The sequence below is a fragment of the Phasianus colchicus genome, chromosome 1 (assembly GCF_987193195.1).
Source record: "Phasianus colchicus chromosome 1, bPhaCol1.hap1.1, whole genome shotgun sequence".
NCBI lineage: Eukaryota > Metazoa > Chordata > Aves > Galliformes > Phasianidae > Phasianus > Phasianus colchicus.
The window spans coordinates 181,174,009-181,199,801 of NC_143436.1; the positions used below are offsets into that span (position 1 = coordinate 181,174,009).

At 38.5% G+C, this 25,793-nt stretch overlaps 1 protein-coding gene across 2 annotated transcripts in view; it reads right to left on the reverse strand.

The window, feature by feature from the left end:
* DDX10 (DEAD-box helicase 10) overlaps nt 1–25,793 on the reverse strand; it is a 165,346-nt gene that overhangs the window by 29,913 nt on the left and 109,640 nt on the right. For both annotated transcript variants that reach the window (XM_031606202.2, XM_090133885.1), the window contains exon 16: nt 24,870–24,926. In XM_031606202.2, coding sequence (XP_031462062.2) covers nt 24,870–24,926 — 57 coding nt within the window. The remainder of the gene's footprint in view (nt 1–24,869; nt 24,927–25,793) is intronic.

Consider the following 25,793-nt stretch of genomic DNA (forward strand, 5'->3'; position numbering starts at 1 on the left):
AAGCTATTTTCCTGCTGGAGAGGGAACTACTTGGTATTCAGGCAAAGAAACCAACAAGTTCTGATTTATCTGAGCAACTTTACTCCATTTCCTGGAAATCAGACAGCTAGAATACATCATCTCCTAATGCTTCAGTACTATTATCTTCAAACTGTGCTTTAACTTGTCTCTTCTTTATCTCCAAAGTAATCTCTACCACCAGAAAATTCTGATTTTTCATGTGTATTTTCTCTTTTTTTTTTTCAGACTGGCTGGAAAGCAGAGGCTGTGGTACAGCCACATATTGGTCCAAAGAACTCCCAACACTTTCATGTGCTCAAAGAAGCATCTCACAAAGATCACAGAGTCAGAGACAAATAAAATATACAGCACTTATTAAAAGTTTCAGAGAAGTTTAGATTTTGCACAGAAAATAAGCTCTAAGACAAGTCTTTTCATAGTATTTCTTCACTATTCCATTCCTATGATAACCAAATGTATCCAAGCTGATGAAGTGCTGTTTGGAAGCGAAGAGCACAAAGAAGAGGATGTAAAATGCTTTAAAGATGTATGAGGATAACGTGAGAATTAACAGTAAATAATTAGTATCGGAATAAAATCAAACACTGAAAACCTATTTTCCTCCTAGCTTTGTTTCTGCTTTGTTACTAACGTGCTAAATTCATTTTATTAGAGGCCTCTGCATTTTCAAGTTATATTAACTTCACTTTGCAAATCTGAAATCCTAGAATTTCATTCCAGAATTTTTCTGAAGAGAATTCTGGACAATTGGTTTCTTAAATTTGACTCTGTTATTCCTCATGACCCTTTCTGTTTTGATAGGGCTCGTGTAAAGCACAGAGCAGTCATCCTCTTTTTGTTAAAGAACACCGAATTATACTCCATAGCTTTTGAGAATGAGAAGTGAACGACAGTAAACCTCTTGCATGCTAAATAAAGCCACTGACTGCAAGACATACAGGAACTTCTGCACCAAAATGTTCGTGCTGCTGCACCACTGACATCTCTGAATTGGAACAAATGTGGCTCATTAAACTGAAGCAGAATAAAGACAAAACTGAAATGGAGATTTTCCAAAGTGCACAACTTGAAGAGATGTTCTTTACGAATTTTGTCTACTTTCCAATATAGGTAGAATGGCAAGAAGCAATGTACTGCATAACCTCTAATAAGGCAGAATAGGTTTCAAATATTCAGTCCTCAACCTGTGATTTCTTCAAAAGGTGAAAGAATTAAACAAATAGTCTAAAGACACGATCATGCTACAGATAGCCAAAATTGGCATTTTTGAGAAAAGGAAAAAAATTTTAAAAAAGAGAGTCATCATGGCACATTCGTATGGAATATTGAAAGCAGTTGATTCTGGAACCCTTCCAAAATGGAGTATGTTGACTTTTTTTTTTTTTTAAATCAAATTGTGAACTTGAGTGCATTTAAAATGTTATCCAATGTTCAAATCCCTGTGCTTTACTGATAATGTGATTTATTTACAAAACAAGTTGTGAATAATAGTACTATATATGCAGTTTTTAGCAGATCAGACAGTTTTTCAGGGAAATAAAACATTATTGCTCAACTTCCTGATTCTTCTGACAAGGATATCTGAAAAACAAAAATATCTGAAATTGCAGTTGTATCTTTGACATTTCTCACATATGAAGTGAAAATCAATAAAAGAAATCTCTGCAGCCATCTTTCTATAAAAGAGACAGACTAAATACTCATTATTTTTCTCACTTATACAAACAAATTATTAAACAGCAATTGCTCGATGCGAATCACACAGGATGGAATTGCTAAGAAAAATAAGAAGCAAGGAGGCAAAGAGCCAGGGGAGGTTCAAACTGTTTCAAAATCATGGCCTATAAGCAGTATACTGGTCCCCCACCTGTTCTGTACAGTGATTGCAAACAGCATCACACAACTGGACCACACCACTGCTTCTCCCTCAACCTGAAGCTTTCATGTTCCTATCTTCACTTGTGTGTGTTGGAAGCATTGCATGAGCAGCAATTACTCCAGTACTGAGAAATGGGCTGCCAGGGCTGCTCTGATGGCAAAAGTCATCACAAGGAAACGGATGCTTGATGTTTCCCACCTCCTCTGCACACAGACTGGGTCAATTTTCCAGAAGAATAAGTGACTAACAAAAAATGAGCAGCACACACACTGAGACCTTTCATGCTTTTGTAGTTTAACAAACATCTCCTCAGCTCTCCAAAATTGTCATTAATGATTCACTTGCTCATTTAACAAAAATAATTCATGCTGGTACACACTCTCTAGATTTCTTTATGGTTTTTCATTACCTGTTGTATTATTCTTTTCACTTCAATTCATTTCTATTTTGTCCGTTAATAACAGCAGTGATTTACTATGTCATACAGCAGGTACTTAGAGAACATTTACACAGCAACATCAATTAGATGCTTTCCTGCAGTCATGAATTTACATTATTTAATGCAAATATACAAAAGAAAATACAATGGACTACACTGGAAGGACTGCAGGACTGATTATGCCAATGAATTTATACATAAGAAACAAAACTAAGTCTATCATCCACTGCAATTGAAATCAGGCATGTTTATTTCTCCAGTACTTCCAACTAGAGGCAAACATCATGCTCAGCAAGCAAATAATCTTTTCATCATGAGCTTTACTTTTGTGAAAGTTGCCAGAACCACAGTAGGATGGGATCCCCTGTGATCCAGAGCAGAATAATTCACAATTGATTCATTCACCTTTATTCTATAGATGAACTTTCTTCACACAGCTGCAGTCTGGCACTCCTATGGAGATGATCAGCAGCAGTTCTACGTCAGAAGATTAATTCAACATCTACCAACTCATTCTTAATTAAATGGACTGACATCTCTCCATTAGCAATTAACATTCACAACAGAAACAGAAAGCAGCCAATTTCCAGTTAGGATTGGCGTTGGGGAAGCACATTTGGTTTAATCTGCCCTAAGTGAAAGCATAAAATGCAGCCATGGGTTGCAAAATAAGACAGTTGTGTCCAGTTTCTCGTGGATGAAGCTAATCCTGATTACATCCATGCAAATACTGTTAGCTCATTAGAGCAGAAGCTTCTGGCAGGGCCTCACAGATATTTTTAAGTGCTGAAGCTGGCACATTAACACTCAGATATTACACACAGCTGCTCAAATTTCCAACCAAAGCTTCTAAACACTATTCAAGACAAAGCAATTGCATTTTAGCATGCAGATCACTGACCACACTCCAGCTCATGCAGCAGCCTAAAACTGAACACTTGCTCTGTGCCTATTCATGTAAAATTGTTCTGCCTGTAAAATTTTAAAATCCATTGTAATTTATAGTGCCATGCATTTAATCCTAGCTTGGATGAAGCCCAAATGAACACTAAGCTCAACTGTACTTAGCCAATTACTTCAATCGATATATGCTTTTAAAATAAATTCTAATTATAAACGTTAATTAGCAGAATATGCAGCCATTCACAGTTACTTAACAAATACTAGCGGGCATCTTTAAGATCAAAGAAATTTCTCATTGATTTGTCACAAGCTGTTCAAATTTAGCACTTTTTTCCTGAACACATAGGTCAGTACTATCAAATAAAGGAGCTACGTTAATGCAAATAATACTTACACTGACTTGGTTAAAGAAAACAATTAGCTGTATTTGTAGAAGTCAGTGTACATCCTAACAGATGATGGGCTTTTAGTAAATGCACTTCATTTACAAAAGGTCACTTTCATCATTTCAGTTTCCTTACTGGGAGGTGGGAGTAAAACAATACATTCAAATGACTGAACTCATCTGGAATACTCGAGACAGGCTATGCTACCATTAGCTTGGCTCTGAAAGCACATTAAACCTGAGTCTTGCTTCTTTCAGCTGTCTAAACGTCTATGCTGCACTCTAAGTTCTCTATACTAAACACACTGTGATTTAAAACCAAAAAAAAACAAACCAAACCAAACCAAAACAAAAAACCAAACCAAACAAACAAAAAACCCAACCCACCTGGTACTAAAAATGAGTGAAAGTATTTTAAACTCAGATGTCTCCACAACTGCATCAGAATGCAGCAGCAGAGGTAACTTCAGGCTGGTGAATGTAAGAAATGACAGCAGAAACCAGATGAAGACGACAGAGAGACAAGACTTGTCTACAGAGAGACAGTGGGAAAAAACAGCCTAAACTCAGATCAAGATTTGTGGCTGAATTTTACTACAATCTTCTTTCACAATTTTCCACATTTTAACAACTTGACTTATTAAGATACTGAGAAAGCCACAGGAAAAACATCAGTCTCAGCTCTTCCCCAAAGCTCTAAGATTTTCTGTTTTGTTCTTCATGTTTCTTCCCTCTAATACTTAGCTTAAAGTAAGGTCATTATTCCATTCCCACTGTTTTTAAGCTTTCCCAATAGTTTACTATTAATTATCCATTAGTTACACTAACGATTCAGAAGTCCTTCTACTCGATCACATCAAAAAATAAACAAAGCCATTCAAGAGCTCAAGCTATGAAAATTACCAAAGGGATTTTAAAAAAAAACGAACACATATTTCTGCATTTATTTTGCTGGCAAAAGATATTTTGCTTTTTTCTGAAGAAATCTGAATGCTCTGTCAGCCATCATGCTCTCAGCAAAGCGTCTGCTCAGGAGTTGGGTCCCAGTTTCACTTGCAGGGAGCCCACTGTGCCCCATCCAAGAGGTAGCAGTGTGAACCAGTGGTGTACGAGCAACTGGCAATGCTGAGACATTCAAAGAACTGTGCTATACAGCAGATTTTTCAACAAACTTTCCATTTAAGAAGAAAAATTTAGAAGAAAAATTAAAAACCACTGCCAGCTTGCAACTCTTTCAGTGTAGTTATGATTAATGTAGCTGCCATTAGGACATCTGCAAGAAGTACTCTAATGTATTCAAAAATTATTCAGGACAACATTTGGATGGCTGGAGGCTATAGCAGCACCTCCAACCAAACACATTTGCATCAAGCCACTTGCTTTACAATTACTTTTTCCCCTGTATTTCAACAAAGCACTGTTTTGCAGACCTGACTGTTTTGCTTTGTTTTCAATTGGAGCTGAATTCAAACAGGCAAAGTCACAATAAATGAGGGAAAAAAATCCCTTCTGAGCATTCAAGTTCTCAATATCAAGAAGAAATCACCTACCAACATGCAAAACTAACCCAGAAATGAGATTAATCAATTTGGCTTTTCTTTTTTTCTGATCGTATATGTAATAGCAAAAGTAACGGATTAAACATCTGCTGAGTATGATGACATGTAATTGAGATTACAGAATACAAAAAATGTGACTGAAACAACTGGTTGCTATTTCTGTTCCAACTCTGATACCAGCCAAGCAGTGAGCATTACATCTACAGCTACAACATTTACAATATTTACAAGCAATACCATGTCAGAAATTCCACTATACTGATGGATGTTTGCAACATATTTTAACTTAGATAATACTATGACACTTTATCTCTTGACATGTTTCAATTCCTTTTCATTTGCTATCCTCAGTGTCATCTGATTCACCGAACCTCTTCCCACAACAACTGCCCTTAGGATAAGTTCAGCCAGTGGGAATTTCCCTTAAGACAGTAACCACTTCTGGAAATCAAAAGTAGAGAAAAACACTACAACACAACCTCGTGCTCCTTCAGCATTTTTTTTATTTCAAAATAACAACTTCAGCTGCAATTAAACTGTTTGAAGACAAAAATCAAAGACGCACCAAAAATACAAGTAAAGCAGGAATAGGAGAGGGCTGTCTTGGCTCCTGATCTTCTGGAAATCCTCTCAACATTTGCACGTAATTTCAAACAACATCTTGGGTTATGGAGCTCCCATGCATCCTATATTTTGGAGAGGTCTCCAGAATGAATGTGTTGCTACCACTTACTGAACTAATGACACATTACCAATAACTGAACTAATGATTATTACTGACTCTCCTGGATTTAAAACTGCATTTCAAGTTTTTTCCTACTTCATCCAGTTCTCCCCACCACAACACAAACCAGCATAGTGGTTTTAGGTTTAAAAATGGCAGTGAGCCATCAAAACCAATTTGAAATGTAGGATCGAGCTGTAGGTGTCCCTGCTCAATGCAGGGGATTTGGACCAGATGACCTTTACTGTTCCCTTCCAACTCAAACTACGATTCTACAATCAAGTCTGAATGAGATGACACACACAAAAGCCAACACACTAATCAGTCCAACTCTACCCCAAGTGGGTTTTAAAAGCATTGAGATAAAACTATGAAAATAAGACTGCTATGTTTTTTTAAATAATGAATCCTTGGAACAAAGAAAAATTCTTAGATATTTCCATTAATAGCCCTACTGATAGGTGCTGACCATGCTTTCCATGCTGCTACAGAAAACTGGAAAAGCAATGCTCCATCTTGCTGTGCACCAGCTCCAGGCAGTGTGTTAGCATGTGAGCCACAGAGCTGCCATGCTCAGCCTCACATGATGGCTGAGCCCTCTGTTTCACAATGCCAAAGAAAATACTTCACTGCCAGTAACTGACCATCACTCAAGTCTTTATAACACATAAAATGCTTGTATGATCATCACAATATATACTTTGTTCTGGTTTGTTGTTTGTTGTTTTTTTTTTTTTTAATTCCTTCCTTACATTTTCTTCTAAAAAGAATCCTTCCGGATAGCAGAGAAAAAGAACTGACAAGTAAGCAAGCATTTGGAAAACCCGTTTCAGCTCCCTGCTCCAGCGAGTCAGAACCAAAGTGCAAGAAACACACACAGTACCTCCCTCTGCTCTTCACCCATAGGAGTGGAACAGAAGTAAATCTTCATCACAGACTGCTGTGAGGAAAAGGGCATTAACAGATCATGAAGCACTCAGTACTACAGTCAAAAGGTCTGGAGTACTTAAATAGGTTGATAAATTATTGTAAAGTATTTTAACCTACCTGGGTGGGACACATACAAATAGCATTTCAGAATTCAGAGCTTTAAGACAATTTAAAAATGCAATCCGCAAAGACTCATGCATCATTATTTCAAATGAGACTTGCATTTGCCAGCATCTAGTGTTCTAGAAATACTTTATATTATGCTAAAAGCAGCCTTGCTTCATTTAGCAGTTCCTTACAGTGGAAAAACTGCTTTAAGGCCTGTTTATTAAGTATGACTGGAATTATACAGGGCATCTCCTGCTTCTCCAGCAAGTGAGATGGATGCTGGTAGTACAGTCTAGGAAATAGTTTACCACCAAGCAGTGTTACAGTTTATCAGCTGACACAAAAATACACTTACGATGCATTTACTATTATAAAACCAGTAAAAAAAAAAAGTAGCTGTAATGGTTGATGGGCAAAGAGACTTCTTTTCTGACATATTCAGTGTTACACAGCCATCTAAAAGAGCAATATGCAAACACTGACTGAAAGAAGTTCCAGTGAGAGGTGAAGGTTATGGGTGAATCAAGCTGCTGTTAAAAGTCAGGAAAAAAAGTAAAATGTACTGAAAAGATGCTGTGTGGTGTTGTTTGATAATAAGATGTAAATCAGAGTAACTAGCTCAATTATTTAGAACTGTTTTAACATTATTTCACACCAGGATAGAGCCTGTGATCCCTAATCTTAAAAGTGAAGTTACTTGTCAAAGGATGGCATTACATAAAGACAACTTCAAAGATGCTAGGCATCTCACTACCAAAGGTAATTTTAGAAATCAGTATCAGAAGGACAATATACAAATCCCACTCAAAATCGAGTGACAACAGATCAAATGAAAAAACAATGCTGAACTTGACAGTTTCAATTTCCTGCTGTGTGTCTGAAATCACTCACCTGTTTGTATTCTGGATATGGTATCAAACACCTTTCACACTGAAAAGATCTGCACTTGTTTTGAGGTCATGCTGATAAACATTTGAAAAAAAAGGATAAAACTGCAGAACAATTCTGTTTACAACACAATTAACTTTCACCATGGCCAAATTGTCTTTGTTCAAACAACACAAGCAACTACAAAACATTTCACTTCTTTGGAATACTTCCAGACTTCAGCAAGTTAGGAAAATTCCTGCAGCCATGACCCAGTCAGAAAACAGTGTGCTCTTCCTCCCCACATCCTCCTGGTCAGATTGCAGCCAGAAAACAGAGTATGTGAAACCAAGAGACCACAAAAGCATTGTGGACGCAAAGGAAAAATGTAATGTTTATGAGAACTGGTCATTTTTGGGGATTAACATTTTAACTGCAGTCTTAAAATGGGATAGCAAGTAACAGCATGATCTGCATGACTCACTGTAACAGGTGTGAAGAAGAACTAAAACCCACTTTACAACAACCCATGCTGGCTAGAAACCTTACCTGGCCTTTCTCTGAAAGTTGCCAAGCAGAATCTACCAACAGAGAGGAGCAATGGGGCTTGAATCTATCATTGTCACAGTCTGTAACAGTTAATTAGAAGGAGCCCAACAGGCATTCAGAATGTACCACTGACACTAGTGGTACAGTTGTGTCTTCTCTTCTTCCTAGGCCATGAGCTCTCAGAGCTTCCTTGCACCCTTACAGACACAACTCATTCGATTACATTATGCTATAGGGGCATACAGACTTGCTCCAGAGCTGGCAGACAGCTTCCAGTCTGGAAAAGTCTCCATTAGGTTCTGACCATAACCAAACAGTGAGCACATTGAGTCAGCCATTACCTTTGTTCTCACTGCAAGAAAGCATATCTGAACAGAATAGTTCTCATACCTCCTGTTTACATCAAAAATTAAAAATAAACAGAAACCACATCTTTTATTACAGAAATCCATCCTTACTTTACAGATCTTATCATGCAGAAAGCCTGGAAGAACACAGAATGACAGAATCACTGAGGTTGGAAAAGACCTCCAAGATCATATAGTCCAACCATCCACCTACCACCAATATTTCCCTACTAAACCACGTCCCTTAATACATCTAAACATATATTGAACACCTCCAGGCTTGGTGATTCCACCAACTCCCTGGGCAGCCCATTCCAGCACCTGACCACACTTTTGGAGAAGAAATTTTTCCTGTTATCCAACCTGAACCACCCCTGGCACAACTTGGGGCCATTCCATCCAGTCCTATTGCTAGTTAAGTGGAAGAAGAGGCCAATCCCCACAACGGTCTCAGACCATCAGCAGCAGCTCTGTGCATTAATTCAATAGCTGCCTGTTGAGGCAGAGCAGAGATGTACTTTACACAAAGATTTGTTTGTACTAACATTATTTTAACTATCATTAACAGCAGGTGCAGCGATGTCTTGTCAATCTTCTCATCTTCTAGTCTAGAAGTCTAGGCTTCTTCTAGAAGCCTGAAATATTTTCATGCTACTGTGAGTGTTCTCAGCAACACAGGAAAATAAGGAAAAACATTTTTACACATGCAGACTATATTATCTTTTTAACATTCTTCTGTGTTTCTACCAAGAAGTCTTCCAGGAGTTTAATTCACTCTGTGTCCAATGCAATTAGCAATCTGTGAAACTATGAACTTTTTCAACCAAAAACTCTTTTTGAAAACAATGCCCAATTAATTGTACAGGGAATTGTCTTTCAAATGCTTACCAGAATAAACAATACAGGAGATGTTCTTTAACACCTGGAGAACTTTATTTTTATGTACTTGTAATAAGGAATTATGTCACTCCTTTTTAAGGAAAGTTGATTAATAGAACTTGTCTTTTAGCTGGTGGATCAAAAGTCACCAATACAATCTGTGTAAATTTCTCAGTCTTTTCTACATTCAGGTATTTTCCACGTGGTTTTAAGATAGTGTCACTACCAATCATAATAATGGGGATACTAGAAGCTGCTACAGAGTCAACTAGAGCATGAATTTGCAAAGATTCCTCGCTGACTACCCATGAGGGTGCTTTCATTCCATAGCAATCAAATTAGATGTCTCTCAGCAGAGCAATGGCTATCTAATCTTTTCGTGAATGAACACATTCACACGAGAAAGCCAGTATGCTGCCAAGGACAACCTCAAGCTTATTCCTGACTTTTGTCCCTGTAGCAAATCCTTAAAAGATCAATTAAATACAGGAACCAGCCTTCCCCACCACAGCGTGAATGAATTCACATGCAGTCACCAGCAAGAGAGAACCAGACAGAATTTCCCCCAAAATACATTTCCTAGAAAATACTTTTTTGCAATGTAGGGATGTGGAATAAAAAGTCCATTCTCTAACAGTCAATTGTATCATATACTTGCACACTTATGGTAAGTTAATGAAAAAGCTTCAAGGTTCATAAATAATTTTTCTTCCTCAAGGCTCAAAGAGTGAACCTCCCTTCTGTCAAGGACCAAACCCCAACACCTTGACCATATCAACCAACTTTAGAGACATGATGACTTTGGAGAAACTTTAATGAAGTTAAAAAGAAGCATGTTTTTTAACACACCTTCTTTCTCTTTTCTTCATGATATCCTTGAACTGTCTCTGAGCTGCAGTATGACCTAATAAACAGAGAAGACCTAGATGGTGGAATTCAGCATAAATTTGTTGGGGGTAAGATCACTCAGACACCTTAACAGCCTCTGATTTTACCTCTTCTAATTTTAGCTGTTTCTTTGCTTTACATCTGTCAACTGGGACCTTTACATAACTTTTGCATAATTTAACTGGGAAAAATAAAACTATTTAAAGGGAGAAGATAATGTATGTAGTAGTGTAGTGCTAAGACATAAGTTCTAGAGGAACAAGCAGGTGTCACAGTCATTTTTTCAGTGCCAGATTTAGCTACTGCCTGCTATCTGCTCACCTCCTACTGACTGAAAACACCAAGGTCTAACTCTAGAAGTAGAGATATTGCAGAAAGGAACCAAATGACTGAGCGTGTTATTCAGGGAAGAGATGGAAAGGTAGGTGGAAAGAGATCTCTCGAGATCCCTAGGCCCATTTCCCATGCAAATTGGTCCAATCACCACCATTACTGAATTAGGTCAGCTGAGGTTTTGGTACATCTGAGCCTGGAAAATCTCTAAGAGAGCTGTTCAGCTTCACTGAGCAACCTGATGGAGTTCAGCATTATTCTCTGTGTAAACAAGCTTTTCCTAGAATCCAATCTGAAATTCCCAAGTCACAACTTTTGGCTGCTGTCCCTTGTTACATCTACTTTCTTGTGACCAAGGAGGCAAATAGTATCCTGGGCTGCATTAGAAAGAGTGTTGCCAGCAAATCAAGGAAGGTTATCATCCCGCTCTGGTGAAGCAACATCTGCAGTACTGTATGCAATCCTGGGATCCCCAGCTCAAGAAAGACACAGAGCTCCTAGAAGGAGTCTAGTGAAGGGCTACAAAGATGATTAAGGTCCTGGAGTACCTCGCCTATGAGGAAAGGCTAAGAGAGCTGGGCCTATCTAGCCTGGAGAAGTCTGAGAGGGATTTCATTAATTAACAAATATCTTGAGAGAAGGTATCAACAGGATAGGGCCAGGCTTTTTTTCTGTGGTGCTTGGCAATAGAACAAGAGGCAACAGGCTCAAACTGAAACACAGTTGGAAGGAAAAAGACCAGACACCCATGACAATGTTCTCTTCTATTTCTCAGGGGATCAGCACTTTGTGAACAAGACAGGAACAACCACCAAAAAATGCAAGAACTTACGAAACAAAATGAATCAGGATACAACATCATTTGGAAACCTGCTAGGTAAAAACAACGTCCCTGGACAAAAAGAATAGGAAAACAGTAGTAAAGCATACAATCAACAAAGCATAAATTCTAAGCAAGCATTAGTATGAATCATGCACAGGGACAGCAAGTTGTCTAGCTCTGCTTCTTGTTTGGATCAAGCTCAAATCAACTGATGAAACCAAACTACAGAAAGCATTTCTGAATAAAGGTGATATATGAGTGAGAAAGGAAAGGTAATTCAAGGGTTTACCTCTGCACAAAGCAAACACATAAAAACAGTTCACCTAACACAAGACAGTGACCCTTCAGGCCTAATCTATAGTAAACAGAATCAGAACAGTTTGGATTGGAAGGGACCTTTAAAATCATCTAGTTTCAAAACCCATCCTACTATATTCAGGGACACCTCCCTCTAGACAAGGTTGCTCACAGCCCCATCCAGCCTGGCCTTAAATGCTTCCAGGGAGGGGGCATCCACAGCCTCTCTGGGCAACCTGTTCCAGTGTCTCACCACCATCACAGTGAAGAAATTCTTCCTACTAACTAGAATAAATCTACCCTCTTCCAGTTTCAAACCATTTCCCCTTGTACTGTACTATATGCCCTTATAAAAGTCCCCCCCCCCAGCTTTCCTGCAGGTCCCCTACAGGATACACCTTAAACTGTAGATTTCTCATTATCCAGTCTAAATATGATCTACCATGCTACTATAAACTGCAAATATATATACATATTCACGTATATTTTAATATATAATTATTTTTTCTTTTGTTTTAAATCTACTGTCAATCCACTCAACAGGCTGCAGCAATGCACATGTTCCTGCAAGTTTAGCAGCCAGCATTTAAAAAAAATCAGAGTAACATAATATTAATCAAAGAATGGGATTCCCTTTTGTATTATACACATAACTTTGCCACACAAGCTCAAGTGCTTGGAAAGAATGAATTTCATAAACTGTATGCACCTCCTAAGTTAGTCGATAGCTTGAAAGAAGTGGTAAGTTCTGCAAGGACTACATTCACAGATATGTGATCTGCTAGAATATCAGGTGAAAGGAAATGAAAAAATGCTGATAACTCTTGACATCTTTAATAGCACATGAATCATCAAATAAAATGGACTGCTTGAGATTGCTATTTAACATCAGGCCTACAGATCTTTGAGTTTCCAGCTCAAATAGCTGCTAATGTAAATCATGTACATATAAGTTGACTGTGACTATAATTAATGCAAACACCTTCCCTTGTCCACCCACAGTTCCTCTTGCTGAAAATTGCAAGGCTTTGTCAAATTGTCCTACATGAATGAAGAGAAAATAGCAATATACTTGTATAATCTAAGCCTAATCCTATTACATGCTGCTGACTGAATCTTGAAATCAATTCCTGTTTATGAACGTCCATTTGAAAAAGTCATTTTTGATATACTGAAATACTGTACCTCATAAACAGTAACCTGAAGATCACACATTTATGGTGTACTTCATAAAACTGCTACGTTGCTATCCACATAACTACATACAGAAAATCATGTAGCAATTAGAAGGATTAAAAATGCTCTTTGGGCATTACACTGAGAATCTTCTCCTCAGTGGCAAATCAGTGGTAGCTGTCTGCTTGGCCTTACTGCCTACAAGGCAGGTCTAACTATATGGAAGTATTTTCCCTAAACAGGCTGAAGATCAGTATCAATGCACCACCACAGTTGCTACCAAAGTGTAGCAAACCATTTTTGAAGATATGGGACTTGTTTCTCCTCTCATGTCACAGACAGAAAGGCATCTGGTCATCTCACATCAGTTTAAAGGAACTGCTGCCTACATTCAGTATCAACTGCCACACAGGTAATGGTTAGAAAGTTCTGCACAAGAGAAGACCAGAAGCAGCACAAAGCCCTGTAACGACAAGGTCCCAGTCCCAGCTGTTGCTCCCAGCATCAAACAATGCAAGAACAAAAATCTCACAGATGATTGTGGATACAGTTCAATTCTCAGACTGTGAGAAAATCTCACAAAAGTAGAAAAGAGAAAATGAGACTGCAGGCAAACGCCAGCAAGGCAGGCTGCGACCTATGAAACAGAAATCACTACCAAAGACTGTATGTGTAAGTGGTTACCACAAAACAAACCTATTTCCAGATCTTAGGGGACTTCGAGAACCATTTCTGGACTTCTTTCTATAACATCCACTCTGAGCTGCAGGGGATCAGCACTGCACAGTTTCTGAGTCTCCATGGATTTGTACCTGCCACAGAAACTTTCTAAAACCAATGTGTGTCATGTAAGTCCATGCCAGCAGTTCTAATAAAGCTTAAAAGATAATTTATGTATCACAATTGCCCATCCAAAGGAGAATTCCCATTTCTTGGATCCACCTCTCTTCCCCACGGAAACATTAGCAAAGAAAAAAACCTGTGCTGCAGACTCAACAAGGTCTCCTAACTGTATGCAAAAATCAAGAACTCGCTAGATGTTAGAAAGAAAGCTAGCTGTTAGCAGCAGTCCAGCTCATAGTATATATGGACACGCTGTTTGTCGCAAGGTTTTTAATCCATTTATCTAATGGATGGCATTCTCACTATGAGCAAATGAAAATACTAAACCGCTGAAAAAATGCACCGTCTCCATCAGCACACACTAAGCAAGCTCTGAGCTAAAGATCTGACTCAGCACGAAGGATGAGGAGGAACAGAATCATTGGATCATCTTTAATAATCCATCACTGCATCACTGGATTTATACAGAAAGGGACAAGCACTGCCAACATTCATTCTGGCTTTTCTTAGTTTAAGAGTGATTAGCTTTGAACTCTCACTGATGCTCTTTTAGCAAAAGGTTTCTTGCCAGAACACAAATGTGTAAAAAGAGCAAGAGAGACACAGCCTCCTACGGCTTTCCCTGGAAGAAAGGACTGGTGGCCCTGCAAAACCCAGCAGTACTAAATGGTTCAGCCCAGAGGAACGCAGCCAGAATGCATTTCCTTGAAGTACGAGACACTACATAAAGAAAAAAAAAGGAAAGGAAAGAAATAGAATGAACGTCAACCTTTCCCTAAAAATACTAAGCACATTTATGAAGATTGCTCCCAGATGATACCATTGTCTTTCTTCCTGCTGTCCCTCCTTTGTTTGTGCTCCCGGTTTCCACAGCACAGAAAGTAACCTAACAAAAGTAGCAGCAGATGGAATGTAGCTCCTCCTTTTGAAAGAGGAAAAGAGATGAAGAAACAACAAAAGATAAGGGTCCTGGAAACTCAAAAATCATAAAAGACCAGTGGGGAAAAAAACAAGAGAAAGGAAATATTAAATGGAGGAAAGAGAGAAGATTAAAATTATGATTTGCCACAACGAAAAGAAACTTTAAAGGAGATCTGGAGTCAACCCGCAAAGACATCAGGAGTCCTAATGGACTCCTCCAAAAAGAAGGCTGTCTGGGACTTACCAGATCTCCAGAAAACTCACAGAATAACCCAAGTTGGCAGAGATCTACAGGAACCATCTAAGCCTCCAGAGGCCCACCCAAAAGTCAAACCCTATGCCTGAGAGCAGTGTCCAAATGCCTTTGAACTCCAGCAACTCGGGGCTGTGACCACTGCCCCGGGGAGACCTACTCCAGTGCACAGCCACCCTCCTGGTGAAGAACCTTTTAATAACAACATGTTTGATTTATGAATGCAGCTCATAATGCTAAAGAACAAACAGCTATGGCGAATACCGCACCCTGTTTTAAAGCACAGAATACTGCACTACCACAGATTTAGTATCTCTGAGAGACGAAGAATCTGACAAAACACAAATCTTTAAAAATGGTCTGAAAAAAATATATTGAGAGAATCATTATGAGCTTTTTTCCTTTTCTTTTAACGCTCATGTAAAATTCAGCATAAAGCAGCTGGAATCTCAGTGACTACACGACCCCGGAGAATTCTGAAAACAGTCATCACAAGAATTTTAAAACATTGGCAACTGCAGTCTTATCAGTCAGAATGCAGATAATGGTTTTCTGATTGCACGAATCAATTTTCATCACTAGTAGCAATTACGACTGCTGAGAGTAGCTATAGCTGACTACGTACAATGCTGCAAGCAACGCGAACCGAGAATATAAACAGGGGTGATGCTGAGAAAGAAGAGTTGCTTAATTTAAAATTATGCTTCCTTACTGCATAAGGATGTCAGCATAATCCAAACACATCTCATTACCCCAGCTCATCAGCCAATTAACTCATATTTAAGAAGTTTATACCTTAGCTAAGCAGCAAAACTGAATCCCAACATTTAAAACCTATGCTTTAAAAATATATATATTCAAACACATAGGGAAATCTGGGAAGTGGCTCAGATTAATACCAGATGCAAAATAAAGAGGTCTGAACAGTTCCGATCCAGCTTATTTATGAAATGCAACCATCTGCATAATATTTATCAAGCCACAACTGAGGCACCTGAATACATGTGCTGTTCACAACAGAATATATTCTCACTATAGATGGCATTCCTCTCTGAAAAAGACTTATAAATACAAAAGAATTTCAGTTTCACAAATAAAAGCTTGGTGAGAAAGCTGTTGCAAGCTTAGATCATTAGACTTAGGTTGTTTGGAGTTACCCACATCTTCAAGACTGAGAGCAGACGTAGAGAATATGGTCTCCAAAATATCAGTTCCTGGCTATCTGACTGTACTACGTTGGTTAAGGCATCAAGGACAGTGCAGAGGCACAAAAAAGAATAACAACCAGTTGATCTGTTGCTGAAAACATGCACAGAATACAGCAGATGCTAGAAAAGTTTAAAATCTGTGCCTTATGGGAGAGAATTCAAATATGTTACCAGACACACGCCGGCGTGCTGCTCCAGCACTGTCCATTTCCTCTTATTCCTTGGAAAGAGCAAGGCAGGAGCAAAGTGACTGTTTGTGTTCTGCTCAAGCTGAGACTGCTGAGGATGTGTCCAACCAGTCAAGAAACTAAACTATAAATTTTGGAAGCTAAGAAGAGAAGATGCCATTAATTTACATATACATTCCAAATGACATCCAAGTGGCCAGTTTCTCTGTGACTGTACACTTGTCACCTTAGCAAGAGAGCATTCTGAAAAATTAAAGGCTTACATGCTGATGAACTGTGATCACAGCATCTTACACAATTTTCTTCTAAAGTTCTTTAATCAAAGGGGAGGAATAAAGAGCAACAGGAGGGAAATACAGAAAGTCCCAGTCTGCTCTTCTTGCCCGTATTTAAGTTTACACAACATGGTGCTGTGCAGTTAGCATGAAAACATCTAATCAGTGATGAAATGGAAATGTGAAGCTCAGGTGGGAACGTCTTTGCCCCTTAATCTATGTGTTTACACTCTGCATTGCACAAGTTCTTGTCTCATTTCTTACATTCTTACTGTTTTTCTAGATACACCTAGTGAGTCGAATACATTGCCTAGATTTATGAAATGTGTATTCAAATGGAAAAATGTGTATCACCTAAGCTGCTGGGATTCAATCATTAGCCCCAGGAAGGCATCTGCACAAGATGAATAGAGCTCTCATCACTTTTCTGTGCTCCAACATACTACCTCATGCAGGGAAGAAGATGATGTGGGAATCCTGCTCCTGCTCCTTCATGGGCCCAAGGAAGGAAAGAAGAGGGAGTGGAATGATACATATTTCCTTTAAGCAAAGCAGAAAGGGAACTCAAAACAGTGACTCAAGTAATTACTCAGTTATTTGCTGATTCTAATTCAAGAGTGTAGATGGAATGCTGCCAAAGCTCTCTTTAATTCTAAAGCTACCAAGAGTTAAATGTAACTATGCAATCCGAGTAAACCAGAAGAAAACCCACAGGATTCAAAAGAAAGAGAGAAATGCATATGTGTTAGAACGTATTTATTTCAATTCACAATCCTGCAATTTCAATAGCCATTTTTTTCCAATGCCAAAATATTGTTGTTCTGAAATAAACAAAAATATTCTGTCTTTAACATGTTGAAAATTCTGAAGCTCAGCAGTCAATGTAAGTCTAGGATAGCTCCAAGGATCCTATTTCAATTATGTTAAACACATACGGATAATTCAGAAATAAAAAGTTCCTCAAAGAATAATCAATTAAACAGTGTAAACTCAAAGCTTTAATACTGGAGAAATTTCTTTAGTATTACTTATTACTATAGATATTAAAGGAAGTAACTTACAGTGAAGTAAGACACTAACTTTTATATTCCCTATCAATGCAGATCCAAGAGACGCATCTCCTGTTCCTCTCTACTCACAAATTCATACTGACATGTTGCATCAAAACCCATCTCCAGAACCATAACCCCACCCCCACTCTAAATAAATAAGCAAATAATAAGAAGCTTAAAGAAAAAAAACATTTCCTCTGTTTATCATAAACTGGAAAGCAAACACAAAAGAAAGCACAGGGTATAGGTATGTCAGACACTGAAATGAAAACATGTTTGTTTTAGTACATTGTGCATGTACCTTACTTCAGGGGTAAGAGGACACAACCCCCCTCATCTTTGCTTTTCCCAAAACTAGGAGGAAATCACTTCAGTAACCATTAAATCATCAGTTAACTGGGTGCAGAGTAGGCTGTCACTACATACCATTTTGTGAATATCATACTCACAAAATTCAATTGCTATGGATATGTCCAATTATTATAAATGGTCACTTATAAACCTATTTAAAATTCTCCATGTGCTGATGACTGTAATGAAAAGCTTCATAGCAGTGTGCAGAATTGGCAAATTAATCCATAAGAATCCTTCCTTGTTATATGTTCAGAGCTACAGCACAGAAATATTAATTTAATCATAGATATTTTTAATTGCAGAAAAAGCAGGGCTTATTACAGCTTTACTTAAAGCAATTTAAGTGCCATATTAACTGGAATCATCAGCATGCTATTTTTAATAAACAAAGCACAGATAGCATTTTCTTACAGGCATACAACAGCCATTTTCAAATCCTAACTTAAATATTGTAGAATATGTTGATTTTTAAAATGTCTCAGAACACAGATAGTTCAGTGTCAATTAGTCATTTCTTTTTAACAACTTCAACCTGAAATTGTGATTCTGTTTAAGAAAGTTTAGAATAACTAAACCAGTAATTAAAATGTTGACATTCAAATTGCTCTGCTAATTCACAAAGCTTGTCAAGAAAATGCAAAACAACACAAACACAAAATTATAATAAGCAGAGCTACTTACAGTTTCTTGGATATGCAAACAGAACACAAGAGTTAACACGGAACACTGAGGTTAATTAAATTGTTTTAAGAATGACTTATGAAAAGGGATTTAACTCTCAGGGTCATTTCAGTTGCAAACTCTCCACGTAAGTGATGCTGGAAGATTTTATAGCTGAACCAACCAAGTCCTTTGCAACTACTGAACAGCAGTGATAAGACACAGACTGTCCTGAAGCTCTGCTGGGACATGATAATCCTCTCCTGAGGTCTTCTATGAGTAAAATAAAGTTCACAGTGTCTCAACGTAGAATCATACAGAATCATAGAATGGCCTGGGTTGAAAAGGACCACAGTCTTGTTTCAACCCCCCTGCTGTGTGCAGGGTCACCAACCACCAGACCAGGCTGCCCAGAGCCACATCCAGCCTGGCCTTGAATGCCTCCAGGGATGGGGAACTCCTTGGGCAACCTGTTCCAGTGTGTCATCACCCTCTGTGAGAAAAACTTCCTCCTAATATCTAACCTAAACCTCCTGTCTCAGTTTAAAACCATTCCCCCTTGTCCTATCACTATCCACCCTCGTAAACAGCCGTTCCCCTTCCTGTCGATATGCTCCCTTCAAGTACTGGATCCTCCAGACCACAACAGCATTTTATCCAGAAACCCTGCTCCAATTCCAGAAATCTCAGGGAGCTAAAGCAATGAATGGTCAGTCCATGGGAGGCAATTAATGCACCTGTACTGTTAACCAGATAACTCTGTTAACTCACAGAGATGCGGGATGTTCCACAGCACTTTCTCAAGAATACCGATAAACCGATAAAAAAAATGGGGGAAACTATTCAAAAAGAGCATGAACCAAATTCCCATACATCTCTTCCTACACTGGAACTACTGAAACAACCAGAGCAAATCCAAGTCTACAAGCTAAAGAATGTAGCTGCGGACTAGATTCTCAAGGAAAAGAAAAATCAAGGCAAAAGCACAGCTGAGAGTTAACAGAAGTCATTTCCAGTAGCCCCAGGAATGATATACAGTGAATGCAGAATTTTCATCATATCTTGATTATATTTTTCCAAATGGGTTGCTGACAATAGGTTCTCAAGAGATCCAATTCTATCCCTTTGCTACCTGGCACAAAGATTTCTTGAGCTACATTCAGCCAGTTTGTCACGAATCCCTTGGAGTATACTCAGGAGGAAAAGACAACAGGGTGTTAAAGTATGGTTCTGGTTAAAATCTAAAAAGAGCAGGGCATAAGGAGCAGAAAACAGAACGCTGCACTAAGGATTGTATCTTGCAGTGATGCGATACACACAGACATCCATGTCTGAATTTGTCATAGCTTTATCTTTCAAGTACGTGCCTCCTGCTCACTCAGGTGTATTTTATAGATGTGCTCACACACATCCCTTCAATCTCGAGTGTCAAGATTCCTAACTCCATTGTGACTCTGTGAAAATTTTAAATTACAAAAAAATACATGAAGATATATTTAATAAAATATATAAAATATGATACATGAATACTAGCTCCTGGGGGAGTAGCAAAACACGTTGGAGGAAGAGCAGGGGAAAAAGACAAGACACGAGAAAAGTTAAAGTGTAATTATTCTGATACTGCTGCTGATCCTTCAACGCTCTAAAGTCACTCAGGAAGAAATAATTCATACAAAAAAAGTGTCTCTGAAGACTGAGTACCTAGATCTTTTCATATACTCAAAAAGACACCAGTTTTCCTGCCTAATAACAATCCCCATCCTAACTGTATTACAATTATTTGACTCCCTCAATCTGTTCTGAAAGAGGAAAACCCTCTCACTATGGAGTGCATGCTCTAGGTAGATTTTTCTCTGTTTTAATCAGGCAACATTTTCCTTACAAATCTTGAGGTAATCAGCTTCTGGTACTCTAGACAGTTGTTTTTCAGTTAGATGACAATCTCAAAATAAGCAGTTTGTACAACGTACAGAGTAAATTCTTAAAACATCAGGTGCTTGGGGAGACTCCTCTCAGAGTGACTGGATGCTAATAAGTTCAAGAAAACAGATAGAGGAAGGCAGCTAAGTTGTGTAGCTTTACTTTAACATCTAATACACAAATGCTTTCCCTTCTTCAACTTCTTCAAGATTGCGAATGGCTGAAATGATTCACTCAACTGTAATGACTAAGCTTTACCTCCTGGCACAGCTAGCAGATGCTGTCCCAGCTCTTTCTAGCAGATGCCAATGCCCTCTTTTGGGGGCTAGTTATCATATTCTGCATCATGCTGGGTGTTGCTGGCTGAGGATCACAAAGAACATCAGTAAAGAACCTGGAAACACCATATTATCCTGAGACTCCCCATCTACTCCCTGCCCTGCATCCCACAGATGCATTCAGCTGCATCTGGAAAACGTCTTTCCTTCAAAAATATTTTTCTTAAAAGGAAGAATTATGAAGTGAGGAAGTTATCTTAACATATCAATAGCACTCTGAGGCATTCAAACAGCAAAACAGTAAACTCAGTGAGAACTATAGTCACGTTTAGCTTCATTGCAGCCAACAGCTGCTTGCAGAGAAAGAGCTTTTAAATATCAGGGGAAGCCTAGAAGTGAAGGGTAGTTCTGGGCCCATGAGTGTCAGCCACATGGAGCTGCTCTGTCACTTCCCTATAGGGGAGCAATTTTAAACTAAAAGAAGGGAGAGGCAGTTAGATGTTAGGAAGAAATTCTTTACTCAGAAGGTGGTGAGGCACTGGCACAGGCTGCCCAGAGAGCAGTGGGTGCCCCATCCTGGTAGAGCTCAAGGCCATGTTGGATGGAGTACTGGGCAGCCCCAGCTGGTAGGCGGCAACCAGCCCATGGCATGGGGTCGGAATTGGGCGATCTTTAAGGTCTAACACAAGCCATCCAGTGATTTACTTCTGTCCTTCATCACCAGGGCTCAGAGACACACCGTGCCATCAAGGCCTCAGGTCAGAGGCTGGCAACCCGTGTTTCTGCTTCTGCATCCTGATTTACATCAAAACGTGCCTACAAAATTGTCTCCAGATCACTTTCAAGACAACACAGCAAACATTATGTAGCTTTGTGAGAGGACTCAGGGACTGCAATTTTATCAGCACTACTTGCTTTTTTGTAGTCTTGAAACACTGCATCAAATTCTCATCAAATCCTCCTAACCTGGGAGAAAAATAAATATCCAACAACAGTGGAAAACCCCAACCTAAGATTCTAGTTTCTCTTTAATAAAATAAGAGAGCTCTTTTGCCTGATTTCACATCCTTTTACACTCAAATTCAATTAATGGTAATAAATTCCAATAAATACTTTCTCCAAAGCATCCTAAAAGAGCCCTCACTTCTTACTTGGTTAATTTATTGTGTGAGGAGTTAACCAAGGTGGAGACAAATAACACTGCAACTATCTACTCATCTAATTCCATGTTCCAGCACGCTCAGTAGAGTATGCCAGAATTTGATTATTGAATCCCATTTGCAGAGCCTATCCCTTATGCCTCAAAGGCTGAGCAAAAACTTCCCTGGAATTGCTGTGGGCTCCTGTGACATCAGGAGAAATAGATTCCATTTTCATTCTGGAAAAAAAGCCAGACACTGCCCAATCATAAAGACAGGACAAGAAACAGCAGGACAACAGCGCAGGAATCGCACCAAACAAGAGAAGCAAAAGTCATAATTGATGAATTATTATTTAATATTTAGAGTGGAAAAGTAAAAGGGAGTTTTGGTCAGACCCAGTAGGCTGGATACTACTGAAAGATGATAAATAAGACTCCATAACCCAAAGAATTTATCTTATGAGAGAAGCAGTTAAAGCAAACAGAAATAAAGTGGGTAGAACTGGAACAACAGATTATGACCCCAGCTGCTTTGATGTGACTGGCTGTTCAGAGCTGTTGATCTAATCCCTTTCTCCAGCTGTTGGACTGCATTAATATGTAGCTAAAAATACCTTCGCTGCTTTTGGTTCTCCATATTGCTTTCTCTTTTGAGAAAATGCTATTAATTGTTAAACAAATTGTGTCTGGCAGAGTAAGTGGGTCACAAGCCATATAGTGAAAATGTGAAAGTTTCTGAACTCCTGATATAGGCAATATATGTTTGCTAAACTCATTTCTGTTTCAATAGTTTCTCTCATTTACTATTTCCCTTTTTTTTTTTTTTCCTCTGGATGTCTCATAGGAGCAGCTTGAGTCATATCCTACACAGACTATAGCAAGCTTCAGCTACTGTAGCTTCATCTGTAAGCTTCTGTAAAGCAGGGAGCGTTCTTAATTAATTCCTCAGACACCCAGCAGCCTGAAACAGCCACCTTTATCTAACACCTGCTGCTCCCCTGCACGTCCACGACTGAGATGCCCAACTCCAGGCTGTCATAGTTGTTCCCAATGGAAACATCTTCCCTTCAAATGAGTCCCACAGAAAGTGACAGGATTCGACTGCACAGAGTTCTGGCAAAAGTAGCCTCTGAACAAAAGAAAAAGGCCAGCAGTTTTCACGGAGGATGATGTGAAGCTTCAGAGGTTTGCCTCCTCTTGCACAGAGTGAACTCAGCACTTGGGAGTTAAAAAGAAGTCCAAGCAATGATAGGCTTACACTGCTGGTACTTTTACAGCAAATCTGCCAGGCTGCATTCAGCATGCCAGTGTTGCACAGAGGAGAGGAAAGTATGCATCAAAACATGTTTTCATCTTATTCATCTTAACTTGAGGAGATGATTCTGTATTTAAACCAACCTGTACACGTGCACACCCACAGTGCACAGATAGACGACTCTTCATTTCCCATCACTAAGGAGAGATTCATTTGACTGGCAAAGAACAGGACAGGGGAAATACATCAGTAAGAACAGCCTTCTGAGAAGAATGGCCTTATTTCTCCAGCTGCTGAGTAATATGACACAGGAGGATTTTTGTACCTCAAGAAGAGGTTAAATGAACACACAGCCAAACATTTACAAATGTGATACAGCCTGATCCCATCAGTGTTTTCTCACTATATTCAGATGTCTGTTAATCATTCATTCCATTAATTTTGCTACCATGCTTGCTCAATACATTAAAACTATGCCACTCTAAACATTCAATTTCACACAAAAAACTTCTGCTGCTTCACTGAGGGATCACAACGCCAGTGGCTCTCACAGCTTGCCATCTCTGAAGAGAGAATTAACCCTAGAAGTAGGCTTTCCATCCTAAACTGCACTTACTTGAGAATTACAGTATGAAGTGTCTTCCTATACTTGTATTTCCCAACACATGGTCACCATGGAAAACACAGAACATTATCCATTTTCTCAAGGGTGTAAGATCTCTGCTAACTGCTAAGAATGAATAGGAACATGTGTAGCATAGGAAACAGGAGATGTAGCATGAGAAATGCCATGCATATTCCTCAGCCCATATTCCAGAAAATCCTTCCAGCTAAATGAAATCTCAGTTCATCACAAAACATGCAATATGAAAAACTAGAAGAGCCATGAGGAAATTAAGAATATACATATATGAATAAGGATAGGAAAGGGTTGGGGCCTAACAAAAGGCAGGAATAAACTTCAGCATAAATACCTGTAGCTTAAAGAAGAGGTTCAGCAGAAACAAAGTCTAAATGTGATTTCACCAAAAACCTCACTGTCTTCAGTACTGCAGCAAGTTATCAACATGTTCAGGTATTTAGAGGAAAAAAAAATGGCATCAGCACTGCAGCTGAAATGGCAGCTCACTTGACATACAGAAGAAAGAAACAGCAATTTCATACAATTTCATAAGGCTTCCATGTTATTTATAGATACGCACACATACAAACTTTCTAACCTTACTCAGTATCTTTTCATAATGTCATTATAACCACATCACAGTAGGTGAATGACAAAAGATAAGCAAGGAGAAAAAACCTGTAAGGAGTCATTGACCAAATCACTGCTTACTAAAGAAATAAATGCAGTAATCAAAAAACAGTTTGAAAAGCACAAGCATTAGTTTGATCAAAACCAAACACAAATCCTTACCCGTGCATTCTTGTTCCTGGCTTCTCTCCTTGCTGCTTTCTCTTTCAGCCTCTTCTCCTAAAACAAATGAGAAAATCCACAGTTTTAAACAAAATTCCCAGCCTGTTTTTCTTCTAATAATTTAAGATTTTATTGGAAACACTGAGATATTTTTAGTGCACACAGATTATAATGGTGGAATTGATTCTAAACATTATTGATGAAAAATTGTATACAAAAATATCTGATCAAGACATTATTTCTTATTCTTGCTCTTAAATGATATCAAAATGATTCCAATTCACTGAAACTCATCACTCTTGAAGCAAATATACAGTTAAGTATTTTGATAAAGATAGTACTTGTCTAAAACAGGTTAGGTAAAAACTGCACCAAAAGATAAGTTTTCTAATTTCTCACTGTTTTAACATGGAACTCAATCTATTTAAGGAGGAAAAATAATAATTTTCCCTACTTCAGAATTGCTGAAGACTGAAAGCTATAACATGTTCTCAATAGCTTTCTTATCGCCATTATTAACTAAATGTTACTGAAGAATTTTTGTTAGTAATTGCATCAATTCAGAAGCCATAATAACATCAAGCTGCCTCCACCAAAGGCAAATGAGTAAAAAGCAGTGATAAAACTCATTCAGAGCTGCCAGCCAGATTTTTAACATCCCGAAGCAGACAAAATATTTAACGTAACTGACATTAATCACCCTGTTTCTCTCTTCTTTTTGTTACTGGGATTTGTTTATTTTTAAACCAACAGAAACATTATTTTATATGCTGTCAGGTCTTTGTAATTTAACATCCTTTCAATTATCGATTTCATGAAGTAAGGACAGAAATTCAAGTAAGGGCATTTACATCAGTTAGGAAAGGACACCATTCCCTATTATCCATTTGTCCTACAGAATCACAGAATCATTAAGGTTGAAAA